Source organism: Ascaphus truei, chromosome 3, assembly GCF_040206685.1.
Source record: "Ascaphus truei isolate aAscTru1 chromosome 3, aAscTru1.hap1, whole genome shotgun sequence".
NCBI lineage: Eukaryota > Metazoa > Chordata > Amphibia > Anura > Ascaphidae > Ascaphus > Ascaphus truei.
Genome location: NC_134485.1, coordinates 412,310,916 through 412,325,607, shown reverse-complemented (window position 1 = coordinate 412,325,607; position 14,692 = coordinate 412,310,916). Strand labels below are relative to the sequence as shown.

Sequence of the window (14,692 nt, the reverse complement as noted above, 5' to 3'; positions counted from 1 at the left end):
TGCAAAAAATAGAGCCATATTCAGCAAAGAAAAGGAATCCCATTCAAAGCAATGGGAGTTTTTTCTCTCATAAATCTAGGGCAATTCTTTTGCACAAACTTTGCCCCAGTTTTGCAGCCGGGAGACTTTGGTAAATAACCCCCAACGTGTGATACATTTGTGCACCATTGTAATTCCTCCTACTGATGCTGCAAATCGCATGCTGGGGCAGACAGAACATTTGGAGCATAGATCTCTAACACAGACAGGCAGGACGACAACGTGCTCAGGTTTGCATCACAATTGCATTGACACATACAGTACTGTAGTGCTGACGAGTATTCTAAAACAAATCTGGGGCGATCACCAACAAGACCCAGGTACATGCTGGGTACATGCTGCAACATTTCTGCAGACAGACTAATGGCCCATCGGATTAACAGCGGGGGTCCCTGGCAGTCCCATTCAAACTGAATGAGACTGCCAGGGACCCCTGCTGTGTTAATTCGATGGGCCATTAGTCTCTGAAGAAATGTCACTGAAATGTTGAAGCATGTACCTGGATCTTGTTGGTGATAGCCCCAGATTTTCCAAGGCAAGTTTAAGGCAAGTTTTAGAATACTCGTCGGTAGACCGAGAGTCTGTATTCTAGCACATTTGCCTATTTATTGTATTGTATTCTTAATTTTATTTTTTTATTTATAAAAATATTTTACCAGGAAGTAATACATTGAGAGTTACCTCTCGTTTTCAAGTATGTCCTGGGCACAGAGTAAAACAAAATAATACATGGTTACAAATACAGTTACATAAATGAACAAGGTATACATTATATACAAGACATTGCATGCACAGTTAAAGAAAATATATATTATGAGCGTTATAGACCAGATTAAAGTGTGAGACAGCCTTAGATTTGAAAGAACTTAAGCTGGTGGTGGATATGAGAGTCTCTGGTAGGTTGTTCCAGTTTTGGGGTGCACGGAAGGAGAAGGAGGAACGTCCGGATACTTTGTTGAGTCTTGGGACCATGAATAGTCTTTTGGAGTCTGATCTCAGGTGATAGGTACTGCATGTGGTAGGGGTGAGGAGCTTGTTCAGGTAGCTGGGTAGCTTGCCCAGAAAGTATTTGAGGGTGAGACAGGAAAGGTGAACTTTGCGCCTATACTCTAGTGATGACCAATCTAGTTCTTTGAGCATTTCGCAGTGATGTGTGTTGTAGTTGCATTGGAGAACAAAACGACAAATTGAATTGTAGAGGGTGTTAAGTTTGCTAAGGTGGGTTTGAGGAGCCGAGCCATATACTATGTCTCCATAGTCAATAATTGGCATTAGCATCTGCTGTGCAATACGCTTTCTGACCAGGAGACTTAGGGAGGATTTGTTCCTGTAAAGTACCCCTAGTTTGGCATAGGTCTTGGTTGTCAGGGTATCAATGTGCATCCCGAATGTTAAGTGGGAGTCAAACCATAAGCCCAGGTATTTAAAACTAGTTACAGGTGTTAGGGTGCTTTTAGCGTTGGTTCTAATCAGGAGCTCAGTCACTGGAAGCTTTACAAATTTAGTCTTGGTCCCAAATACCATTGTTACCTTCTTGTCAGTGTTTAAAAACAGTTTGTTTTGGGAAATCCAGTTTTCGAGTCTCAAAAAGTCAGACTGAAGTATGTGTTGAAGGTCAGAGAGGCTATGGCTGTGTGCATACAGGATTGTGTCATCTGCATACATGTGTATTGAGGCTTCCTTACAAGCTGTGGGAAGATCATTAATGAACACTGAGAAGAGTAGGGGCCCCAGAACAGAGCCTTGCGGGACACCACAGGTGATATCCAGGGGGTTGGAGTTAGAGCCTGAGATGGACACATGTTGGGATCTTCCTGATAGGTAGGACTGAAACCAGTTTAAAGCATGTTTCCCTATTCCAGAGCTCTGGAGTTTGTTAAGCAGGATAACATGATCAACTGTGTCAAAAGCCTTTGCAAAATCTAGGAATACTGCACCAGTGAGTTGTCCAGTAAAAAATAGCATTACCCGTCTAGTTTAAAGGGCTAAGTCCAGAAATGGTGCCTGTTTTTTGGCATTTTGCCCACTTTTAAGGGGCTAAAACCTTCGGGTGTGTGGGGTGGAGCAGGCTCAACCACTTAGGGTATTTAAACCTTCTGGCACCCTGCTCTCCTCCCGCACGTAAGTGGGACCTCTTTTTGCTAGGCTCTAGTCCTCGGTAGGGATAAGTGAGGACAGAAATTATATTAATGGAGTTATCTTTTGCATGTTAGCCTGATACAGACACACAAGTGACATTACTAGACCACTGTACTGGGAAAGGATAGAACCATTTAGCTTTCCAATTACTGAGAAATACTCTATTTACTAGTATTCGTAGCAACAATATCCATGCACTTCCATTTTTTTTGTTTATACCACCACAGCTTTGTTTACAAATTTGAGACCAAACATTTAGGATTTTTGTGCCATTTAGTGTGGTAGCAATCCCGAACACCATCAGTAAATATTACGCCAGCTGCGTATCAATTGGCTGAAATTAATGGGGCAAAAACCCGCAACAGACTTGAAGAAAAAAGCCAAAATAGAAACAAAATCACATTAAAAACAATAGGATTTATTTTCTTTAAAAAAAATCTGGTCCCTTAAAAAATAGCCCACTTTATATTTGGATTTGGATACTGTACACTGGAAAACAACGTGATGCTTAGAACGTAGAATGTGTAACAATGTAGCTAGGTTTGGATAGCACCAGGACCCCATATGAGCATTAGCCTGAAGTTTAACACCGGGAGAAAGATATACAAGTCCATACTTTCTTTGTTGCTTAGGACCCAGCCTGCCCAAGAACGACGTGATTGTGGCTGTGAACTGGACTGGAGTTTACTTTGTGGATGAGCAGGAGCAGGTCCTCCTGGAGCTTTCCTTCCCAGAGATCACTGCAGTCTCCAGCAGCAGGTAACGTCATAAAGTGAATCTACAACAATCGCCTAGTGAGGGCAAGACAGCGCGTACAGCCCAAAAATGATCGGGCTAGGAGAAGCTTTGAATATAAAATATCATCTTATTTAAGCCATTTAAAAGGATGCTGGCAAACCTCCAACGCGTTTCGCACTAAGTGGGGCGCTTTATCAAGGTGATGAGAAACTGTCTATAAAGACAAAGGGGGTTATGTATTACAAATAATTTATACCAATTTTTAAAAAATCCTTATTTCTTCCCATGTGACCTGTTTCTTTGATAAATCTGATGCACTGTTTTTTTCGTGAGATGTACCTTGGTTTTGCAGTTGGGAGACTTGAATACATAGTGTGCTTGGTGTTACTCTGATCCACTTCCTGAAATTGGCTTTTAGCTCAATTTGAGAAAGAGAGGAGAGGGAAATACCAATGGAAATGATGTTATGCTATTTAACTCATGCTTAACTGTGGCGTTACAACCACCCAGACCATGTAAAAACCCTATTTTAGGGTGTGGGTGTGAATAAAGTCAAGTAACGGCATGTCCCCGCATTCACCTCCCGAGACTTTAGTGGGTATGCGATTTGCATGTCATTTTCCCGAAAGCCTGTTAGAGTTAACGCTTTGCTTTTTACGGGGAAAAAACATTACGTAAAGGTGTGGTTCCACCTAGGGCTCCCCCTCCCCCCCCCCCCATTCTAGGTATGAACCAGGGGGTCTCCAGAGCTGAACCATGTTAATTTAATCTCAGCCGTATGTGCCCCTGGTAGCATGCTGGGTAAACAATATGGAGTCTTAAATCTCCTGTGGCATGTGAGACAGTAGGAAGCCGCCACGTTAACCGTCACGGTTTCCTATTGGCCCACGCGCCACTGGAGATTTAAGAACCAAGTGGCAATGGCAGCACCTACAGAGGTAAGTCTCTCGGATAGCAAGAGGTCTCCAGAGCTAAACTGAACGCGGGTCATCCCCAGAGACCCCCTGTTTCCCAAATATACAATTTAGCATGGCATGCTGCTTTAAGGTTTACGTCATTCTCCTCTCAAGATACGCCTTTGGGTTTAAGGTGACATTAAGTTAGGTTAATGTCATATTAAATTACTTAGCAGAGCTTTCTGGATCTGGGCCTTTGAATGTGGTATATCTCATTATAACGGGGATGTCAGGTAACTCCCCTACTTCCATAATCAACCCACCAAACTACAAAATACAAAAGAGATTATTTATTAAAGTAATCGCTATGGCCCTAGTACCAATATGTCAGTGACACCACGATGTCACCTAGATGACATCACTAAAAAGGTTCCTTTTGCGAGAAAACTCAATATTTTTCATTTAAACACCTCACTGTAACACTACACATAACTCGGAAAATCATCAGAAAAAGCCGTTCAGTTTACATGCAAAATTATTATTATTATTTTTTTTGTGATCTTTTTATTTACAATGACCCAGATTACTACTACTACTGTATTCATCTCATCATGGTATCAACCAGTGAGGTGGCGTACTACAGGCAGGCACCGGATGCATGTTGGATTTGTGTGGAGATGCTATACTAATTCATATTCTCTCTGCTGCTGCTTCTGGGACAGCACCTTCCTGTCGTTGCTCGGCACCTCTAGTTTTACATGGCAATACCCAGGAAAGGGGTGGATGTGTGCTGTCCTGCTACTGTATGTCCTGTACATTCCAGTGAGATCACAAATCAAAGATGGCTTTGCCTGTGAAGAATCTACCAATGTCACACATCGCATTGTAACTTTAATATGTATGGCACATATATTGCTGTACATTTTGGGATTACATTGTGTACCCTGCCTTCAGATGCAGAACTATCACTATCAAGGAAGAAAATACACTAAACGATAAATCTGAAACACTTTTTTACCCAGAACTAGAATAAATCTGTGACTTGGAATCCAGTCCCACCGATGAACTGTTTTTATAGTATTTTCAATAAAGCTGTAAATTAAGTTGGTCCTAGAATTTTGGCACAATGTAGACATACTAGCTTACTCTCCCCTGCTCCTTAGATGTAAAATATATCAATATACTGTATGTAAATGTCTCAATTTCCCACTTTCCTGCGGTCTTCTGAAGGGGCGGTAAACTGCAAGGACAGAGCTTCACGTTGGCCACCATTAAAGGGGATGAGTACACATTTACCTCCAACAACGCCGATGACATCAGAGACCTGGTGGTGACTTTCCTGGAAGGGCTTAGAAAAAGATCCAAGTTTGTGGTCGCTCTTCAGGACAACCCGAATCCGGGTAAGACAAATTCTCAACACACAAGAATTCATACCGGTACGGCACTCTTCCTAACGCCTTATGTGGTTGAAGTGCCCCCAAAAGGGCTGAATAAGGAAACGTATGGGAGTAACTCGTATTATTTATTTATTTTATTTATAAAAGGTTTTAGCAGGAAGTAATACGTTGAGAGTTACCTCTCGTTTTCAAGTATGTCCTGGGCACAGAGTTATGATAACAATACATGGTTACATTAAATGAACAGAGGTTATACAGTCAATTCACAGATGTTTCATGGACAGTTAGAGAGATGATTATTGGCGTATGTAACATTTACAGACAAGATTAAAATTGTGTTAGAGGTAGGATAGGCCTATAATGTGTTATAAAAGACCCTGACTCAAAGAGCTTACAATCTATAAGGCTGGGTAAGTTGTAAAATTGGGTACAGGGGATAAAAGGGCTGGTTAGTTTCAGAATTAAATAGAGCAGGTTTAACATTACCAAACATCATCAAATGGTTCACATCCTTTGACTGCCCTTCAGCTGTCCGCCTTTGGAGCAACGCAGATGTAGACTGAAGGGGTTCAGATTTAATGCAGCTGTGGTTTCAAAGTATTTTGTCCTCCTGGATCATTAGCATTCCAGTGGGCAGGGTTGACGAAACACATAGCAGTAAGCAAATGCAGATGTTAACCCTTAGCACACTGGTTCTGTGCAGAGGGGAGCAGCTCTTTGGGATCCCTTTCGGGTGTCCGCCTTTGGGGCAACGCAGATGTTGACTCAAGGGGTTCATTAATCTTTACAGTGCCCCAATGGCGTACCATGTACGTCATAGGCACTTTCGCATTTTCCGGGGAGAGATTGGGCAGGAGTGGCCAGCCCGATTGAAATGGAAGTGGAGTCTTTGCGTTTGCCGCAACCAGGGCCTGTCGTGGAAATGCCGGATTTGCGGTGGCACTCTGGTGCTGCTGGTCCTCGCACTGTAAAGGTTAATAACTGGTGAGTGTCTCCTCATAATAGGGGTTTCCATGTTGGTGTTTAGAGAGGTAAGAAAGCCGTATAGGCACTATACTGCATCAGAGTTTAATGAATAACCCCCATGGAGAGAAGTAATTCACTGCGAAAGAGAGGACCCGATGCTGTGAAGATCAGGAAGTGGAAAGTAACATAACAGTGGGACATGCTAAAATCGATGGAAAAGTCCATACTGTATGATGGAAAATTCTGGCCACAATTTCCTTTGATAAGCCTGGTGCAATTCTTTTGCACTGGTTTTTCCCCAGTTCTGCAGCTGGGAGACTTCATTATTCATTAAATAACCCCTCGCCGAGGATACTGAAAAAGCGCATTCCATTCAATCCCCCCCGTCTAGTGTCTGTCAACTCTAGTTAGACGCACACATCTTTTGTAAGTCTCAAACATTAGAAACCGCTTACTATAAATCCACAGGAGCAGACTGATGGAAAAGATCCTTGACTTTGACCAACTGGTTCCTCATAAAAATGAATAAATATAAAATGAGTTCACCCAGAACTTCATACAGGGCAGAGCTAACAACCTCAGGGAAGAAACATATGAAGCTTCCTTACTCCTTTGGTGCCTCTGTAAAGTACCTCTCTCACCTTTCTCATGTTTCTCTCTCTTCCCGACCCATCTTTGCCTTTGTCACTTCCATGTCTCGCATGGAGTCATACAAAATAGTCACAAAAACATATGTTGCGGAAAACAAAGTAGGTGGGAGAAACCTCTGAACGTGTGGCCATCACAAGACGGACTGAAAAAACTATGCACCAGCGTTCCCCATGTGAGATACCAATTAGGACTCTACTCAGAGCAGGGGCGTAGCTATAGCCCAGGGGCCTGTGCTCTTGGGGGGCCTGCTCTGGGTCGCTGACAGGGGAGAGCCGAGACATTTGGCCCAGCAAGACGACCACAGACGTCAGGGCTCCCTTCCTCCCCCGGGCTCTTTAACAGCAACTTGCCGACTGGATCGGGAGCTGCGAGGGGGGGAGGGGTTGCAGAGAGAGCAGGCAGCAGAGCCTGGGGGCGGAACTGAGGCAGAGAGCTGCAGAGCTCTGCCCGTCCCTGGTCTCCGTGACATCAGGGGGAGGAGTTACCATGTGCTGCTGTGGGAAGCTATGCTGTGTGTGTGTGTGTGTGTGTCAGTTTGTTGTGTGTGTGTCAATTTGCTCTGTGTGTTTCAGTCTGTCAGTGTGCTTCAGTGTGTCCTTATGCTCTTTGTGTTTGTGTGTAAATTTGTCAGTTACAGTCTGCTCTGTGGGATTTAGTGTCTGTCAGTGTGCTGTGTGTGCCTCAGTGTCTGTCTGTGTGCTGTGTGTGCCTCAGTGTGCTGTGTGTGCCTCAGTGTCTGTCAGTGTGCTGTGTGTGCCTCAGTGTCTGTCAGTGTGCTGTGTGTGCCTCAGTGTCTGTCTGTGTGCTGTGTGTGCCTCAGTGTCTGTCAGTGTGCTGTGTGTGCCTCAGTGTCTGTCAGTGTGCTGTGTGTACCTCAGTGTCTGTCAGTGTGCTGTGTGTGCCTCAGTGCCTGTCAGTGTGCTGTGTGTGCCTCAGTGTCTGTCAGTGTGCTGTGTGTGCCTCAGTGTCTGTCAGTGTGCTGTGTGTGCCTCAGTGTCTGTCAGTGTGCTGTGTGTGCCTCAGTGTCTGTCAGTGTGCTGTGTGTACCTCAGTGCCTGTCAGTGTGCTGTGTGTACCTCAGTGCAAGCAATCGAGGTAACACGTGATAATCTTTTTATTAGAGCATTTTTAAAATGGTTTCTGTCATTCTTTACACAATTGTCTATAGTTAACTGTATTAAAAGAAGTTACTGTGCAGTATACACCAGTGTTTTTCAACCACTTGTGTGGGGTGGGGGGGAGGTTATCGTAGTGTGCATGTAGGTGGTTATTCTAATTTGTGTATGGGGGGGTGGTACTATACTGTAGGGGGGAATTGTATGTGTGTGTGAGGAAATTGGGTGTGTGTGGCCAGGGGGTGGAGGGGAGGATTGAGGGAGCTGGATTGAGTGTGGAAGAGGGGCGAGGGGGTTACTGAGTGATAGCTGGGGGGGGGGGGAGAGTGAGAGAGGAAAAGGGGGGTAGTGAGGGAGGGGGTGTAAGAGGGGGGAGAGAAATACATAAGGAGAGAGGGGTTAATAGAGCAGAGTGAGGAGGTGTAAAAGCAGAGGGGTGGACTCGCAGGGCCACCAACACACTGCAGGGGGTGGGGGGCCGATGGATACTCCTGAATCTCTGGAATATGTTCACTCATAATGGGGCCCATGAAAAAAAATTTGCCCGGAGGCCCCGCACGTCAGGCTACGCCACTGACTCAGACTTCTTAGCGCCGTCTCTTCCATTTATTAGAGAGCAGCGATCATCAGGTGATGAAAGATCCGGATGGGACCTGAAACGCTGTATTGTTCACTGCTCTGTAATAACTGGAAGAGACTGCGATATGAAATCTGGGAGTAGAGTCCTACTTGGTATAAACACTTGAATAACTCTGTTGCAATGGTTTTTTCAGCTCATATGAAAGTCTAAAGTAGAATATTTAACCGTGTGGGAGTGCATGAGTTGACAACTATTCTCCTGTACTAAGTACAACATGGTGTCTGGGCTACAGGGGTGCGGTGAGTAGTTATGCTTAGTGTCACTCTATACGCAGCGTGTCCTATAAACACAAGTGCTTCTCTAATTTTAGGTTGACAGCACGGGATGACCTTGGTTAAAGCTGCAGTGACAGTAACTCTGTACTTTGTGTTTCTTTACCATGTAACACACTCCTCTTCTGTTGTCCATCCAGTGGGAGACGATTCGGGATTTCTCAGCTTCCTGAAAGGAGATCTGATCACCCTGGACCAGGACACCGGAGAAAACGTCATGAACTCTGGCTGGGCACACGGTATCAATGAAAGGACCAAGCAGAAAGGAGATTTCCCCACGGAGAGTGTATATGTCATGCCCACAGTCACGAAGCCGGCTGTAGAGATTGTGGTATGTCAATGCGTTCATGGTCCATGTGTGTACAGAATGGCTTTCTCTTTGTATAATGCTGAACATGTCAACTCTGCTCTGATGAAGATTTTGATATATTTTAGTGATAATGACCTATTCCTCCTATGGAGATTGTCGTATGGTATATAAAGTGATAGTTACCCATTTAATTCATGGAGATTATAGTACAGGCGGTCCTCAGTTATCCGGCGGAATTTGTTACGGAAACTAGCATCAAAAAGTGAAAGCGTCATAAAGTGAATCCCATGTTAAGGGGCGGCGGTGAGCGTCGGAGAAGGCGTTCCTGCGTCAGAGAATGCCCCATTGGATTGCATTGTGACGCGTCGGATAATCCATTCGTCGTAAAGCGAAACGACAGATAGCGAGGACCTTCTGTGTGCCTGAGAGATAATAATCCGAGCCTTGTATGCAGATTGCAGTATGATGATGGGATAATGTCAGTCAGCATTTATAAAGCTAAATCATTCGTTGTATTTTTCATCTTCAGACCATTGCCAGAGAGGCCCGCAATGCATTTTACCCCTCACCTTTCTTCCCACAACCATTTATTTACCAGGCTTTAGTTACAATGACACCAGACCAGAGGCAGGATATCACCAAAACAGTCCAGCTGACCACATCCGAGCACGGGGAAAAGGTGAAACCGTACACGTTGGAGGAATTCTCCTATGACTATTTCAGGTTAGAGAACAGCTTATTGATCCTGTCTGTGGCGGCTCTGCTAGGAATACCTGACTCCAACGTGTGTTGTAGAACTGCTGCAGGATTGAATACATAGTCATCATACAGATGTAGCCAATGTTACTGCAACCAGTGGCGCTTCCGCAAGTAAAATAGCGCGACAGCCCCGTCTCGCGTGCGGCCGATTCAAACAATGGCCAGCTGTTCCCGCTGGCGTGTGGTGTATGCCCCGATGCAGCGTGCCACCGGTTGCAATAACGTTGGCTACACCTGTAGGTAAACATTGTATATGATGTGTATGTATAAGTTAAATGGAAATGCACAGGTGTGTGCAGAAGTATGCAAATGGAGACGGTTTTAGGGTGAAATTATATCTTGGCTTTATTGAGCCTGTTCCTTTATCAAGGCAAAATATACAAAAAATTATACAAAATAACAAACCCCTATCCCTTTGTAAGGGTTAACTTACTTCCCCAGACCCTATCTGCAGGACTGGAGGGATATTCCCATTACCAGCCTATCACCACAAAGTCTCTGGAAGTACCTTAAGCAGGTGGCCCTCCATGTCAGTCTCTGGCAGGTTCCTGGGTCCCCTGTGTCCAGGAAATATAGGTGTCTGGGTGTCTTGATCTCAGCAAACCTTGTGCTCAAGACAGTGTCTGTGTTCAGGCTTTGCTGCTCTCCTTCGGACAGCCCAAATGTGAGCTCAGGAAATATCTCTCCTCACATGAGGCTTTTCTTACAGATTTAATTGGCCAGGTGGAGTCTGGTTAATTGCCTGCTGCACTTAACCAGATCCCTGCTGGATTTTAGAGATAGTTTCTTCCACAGGGATGAGTCCCAGTTACACACGGTTTGCGGTGATCAAAGTAATATTCAAAGAGTTGGCAAGCTCATGGGGCTTCATTTTCATTTTTCATGCTGTAAGGACAGAAGAGTCGGATTTTCTTTTTCTGTAAAAAGGCCATGAAAGTATTGATGCTCCATACCCTCTCATATAATCGCCTTTCCATTACTGACTCAATTTGCCTCTTGTCTTTGTCTTGGAATAAAATAAAAAGAGAAGCAAGGACATGGCTGGATTTAGCAATCAAACACTAATAATTATCTGTGACAACAACTATTAACTAAAATAAACAGATTAATTAATTAATTACTGTCAATGCATCAATGTTCCGAATGCACAAATATGTGTTTTTGTATCAAAATGTATAAGGACATTGACACTGTTCCCCAACACTAGTATATGGTATGTCAGAAGTCCCCCCAGGAGACTGTTTAAAGGTGCAACCTCCCCTAGTCGACCAGTTGAATTTCTGAATGGGGGGGTGTTTGTCAATCAAGTGTCTTGACACCTTATCCCACCCGGTATTGATCAGAGAACCAATAAAGATAAGGGGGAGATGAGGAGGGGGGGGACTCTGGCTGTACAAGCAGTTACTGAACACACGGCGACATCACACAAAAAGGGAGCAGCCAGGGGAAATCACACCCTCCAAAGCCTATCTTTAAAAAATTAATTGATAATACTTATAGGTGTCACATTTGGGTAAAAAAAAAAAAAAAAAAGGTATTGATTACATAGATGAGACCGCTTAAACCTGGCACTGGAGTTAGTTCATGTTGGTCCTATGAGGGATTGCCCATTTAAAGCGTAAGATAATACAGTTCTCAGCTATGGACATTTTAATAGGGCGAGATTTTTCTGGAGGGTGCGGGCGGTTGCAGAGGCCCCGCGCTCTTCCCCAAGGCATTACAATTAAATGCTGGGGGTCCGCGCGAGGCCTCTGCAACCTCAACTTACCGAGATTCAGCCGGCTTCTGGATGCGTCTCCATGGCAACAATTGACGCCGCGGGATCATGTGATGTAACGTTACACGACCCTGCGGCATCATTTGGCGGCAATGTGGCGTCAAGGGATGCTGCGGGTTACGTAACGTGACGTCACATGACCCCGCGGCACCATTTGGCGGCAAAGAAGGTTCAGGTGATGTCACATGACCCCGCGGCGTCATTTGACACAGCAGTAAGGTAGGAGGGGGGGGGGTGCGAGCACTAGGGGAGAAAAGGTATGGGGGCGCAGCAACAAAGGTTTGCGCACCCCTGTAATAGACAATCTGCGGAAAAAAACGAAACCTACAACAAATAAAGAAACAAATCGAAAGGGAGTTCAGCTGCATTTAAGGGATACATGGTGGAGAGCGGCAATGCAGGACATCAGTGGGAACATGTGAAGATACACTCAATGGCCTAGGTATGTGCTTACAGAAGTAATAATATGAAAGGAGGATATTGTTAAGCAGGTGGCACTTTTCTTAAGTTCTATTTCATCCATAAGAACACGCCCTCCTGTACCTTTTTATTCCAGGCCCCCTCCGAAGCACACCCTGAGTCGTGTCATGATCACGAAAAATCGAGGGAAGGACAAGCTTTGGAGTTACACCCGTGAGCCAATCAAACAAGCCCTGCTAAAGAAGGTGTTAAACAGTGAAGAGCTGTCACAAGAAGCCTGCATGGCATTCATAGATATCCTTTCAAAGGGAGCTTTTTTGTTTTTAATCTGTTAAAGGGTTTTCTTATAGGTTTGAAGCAGGGGGTCTTCAGAGCTGAACCACGTTCATTTCAGCACCCTGTGGTCCCACTAATCCTCGAGATACTTACCTCTGTAGGTGTTGCCAGTGGCTTTCCCGGCTGGGTAAACAATACGGAGGCTTAAATCTTGCACGGGAGCCATTAGAAAGCCACGCCATTATCCGTTGCGTCTTTCTACTCGCCTGCGTGACACAGGGGAGTTAAACCTCCATGAAGAACCTGAAGCACCTACGGAGCACTCGACATAGGATTCCTATGTGTGTGTCCATTGTCTGGATTTTAACCCCCATTCTTTTACTTGATGACCATTAAAGATTTAATTTTATATCATTCATTAATCATTCAGATTAGGGAATTGAGTGCGTCTATTGGATTTCTTGCTCTTTGCTACAGTATATGCGTGTTTCTCAATTACCCATAGCACCTTTCCCAATACAATTATTCATTACCAAGCTGCAGTGGGGTATCCCTATTTTATTGTTGGCACCTACAGAGAGAAGTATCTCAGAAAATAGAGGGTCCCCGGGCCTGAAATTAACATAGTTCAGCCACGGAGATCCCATGCTCCCCACCTAGGGGAGTTTTTTTTTTAAACATGAAATGCTGCCTTGAGTGTTAAGGAAGTGGATGTTTTGCAGAGTCACCTACTACACTGAGGCCATATTTACTAGGGAAGTCTTCTGCTATAAGACACCTCCTGGTACTGGAAGATACCTTAAAGCCAATTGATTTTTTTTTTTTAATATCAAGTTTGTGTAATTCGTCCACAAGTGCTTTGAAGAAGAACACAGGAATGAAGTACTCTTAAAAATATTGAACATAGTCTTATTAATATTTTTACATGATATTTTTCTTAGAATTTAGTTATTTGGCTTAGCAGGGCTGGCTGGGAACATTGTGGGGCTCGGTGCAGGACGTGTGATGCGGGACCTCTTACCTTCTCCTTCGCCATCTCTTACTGCAGGGTCCCTCACCATGGCGCCGCGATGTCAAGTGGTGTTGCGTTGCCATGACAACATGATGTCACGTGATGCCAAGTGACATCACGTTGTCATGGCAATGTGACACCATTTGACATCGCGGCGCCATGGTGAGGGACCCTACAAGAACAGAAGGTAAAGGAGAAGCTCTCCCCCGGCATTCATTTTAATTGTTGTGGGGAAGAGCGCTGGGCCTCTAACCGCGGGGGTCAGTGCTGTGGCACCGACGGCACAACCATCACGCCGGCACTGGGGCATAGCATTAAAAAGGTTTGTCAGAAACAGGTCAGCAAAAAACGCAAGACAGTTGTCCCATATGTGTCCCTGTTAATGATTTTCTTGTCAAAAGCAGAGGGGTGCGATCGAACGCTTTCCTTTTTAAAGTTGTAAAATAGCAGCACCATAACTTTAATATATATATATATATATATATATATATATATATATATATATATAAAGTTTGCTGGAATTTTAGAAAGCGAAAGTATTAGAAATGAACCAAATGACCATTGACTTTTAACGTTAAGCGAACTTGTTGCTGACTTTTTGATCAAACCAAACTTTTTTCGCTGAGCCGAAAAGTGTGAAATTCGCAAAGTTCTCTAACGCGGGCACAAAGTTTGCAATGTTTCATCAGAAGGGTTACTTATAAAAATGTACAGAAAGATGTACAATAAAGGTTTAAAATCTGTACATATCAGTAACGTTTAACCCAGGGGTTCTCAACTCCAGTCCTCAAGACCACCCCTTCCCCCCCCCCCCCCCCCCCCCCAACAGGTCAGGTTTTCAGGATACCCCTGCTTCAGCACAGGTGGCTCAATCAGTCCCTGCTTCAGCACAGGTTGCTCAATCAGTGGCTCAGCCTTCGACTTGAGCTACCTGTTACTGAAGCAGGGATATCCTTAAAACCTGACCTGTCGGGGCGTCTTGAGGACTGGAGTTGAGAACCCCATGGGTTAACCCATTCAGTGTCACATGCATTGGAAGTCCCTTTGTCATTGGATGGGGTTAGTAGCTCATACTGCACCGCACCAAACTGTCACACTTGCTTGGTTTTCTTGACTTGTATTCGTGCACCTGTCTTGAAATACATGGGCGACTACCCCTCGAAGCGTACGCGCTCAGTCAATGAGCTCACAGACCAAATCTACGAAGGTGCCTTGAAAGCAGAACCGCTGAAAGATGAAATCTACTGCCAGATCCTGAAGCAGCTCACCGACACCCACATCAAGT

The 14,692-nt window shown here is 44.6% G+C and overlaps 1 protein-coding gene across 9 annotated transcripts in view; it reads left to right on the top strand.

Moving 5' to 3' along the window:
• MYO7A (myosin VIIA) overlaps nucleotides 1-14,692 on the top strand; it is a 217,133-nt gene that overhangs the window by 185,324 nt on the left and 17,117 nt on the right. For all 9 annotated transcript variants that reach the window (XM_075592659.1, XM_075592661.1, XM_075592660.1 and 6 more), the window contains 6 exons: nucleotides 2,811-2,937; nucleotides 5,043-5,212; nucleotides 8,994-9,184; nucleotides 9,762-9,886; nucleotides 12,256-12,413; nucleotides 14,537-14,690. In XM_075592659.1, coding sequence (XP_075448774.1) covers nucleotides 2,811-2,937; nucleotides 5,043-5,212; nucleotides 8,994-9,184; nucleotides 9,762-9,886; nucleotides 12,256-12,413; nucleotides 14,537-14,690 — 925 coding nt within the window. The remainder of the gene's footprint in view (nucleotides 1-2,810; nucleotides 2,938-5,042; nucleotides 5,213-8,993; nucleotides 9,185-9,761; nucleotides 9,887-12,255; nucleotides 12,414-14,536; nucleotides 14,691-14,692) is intronic.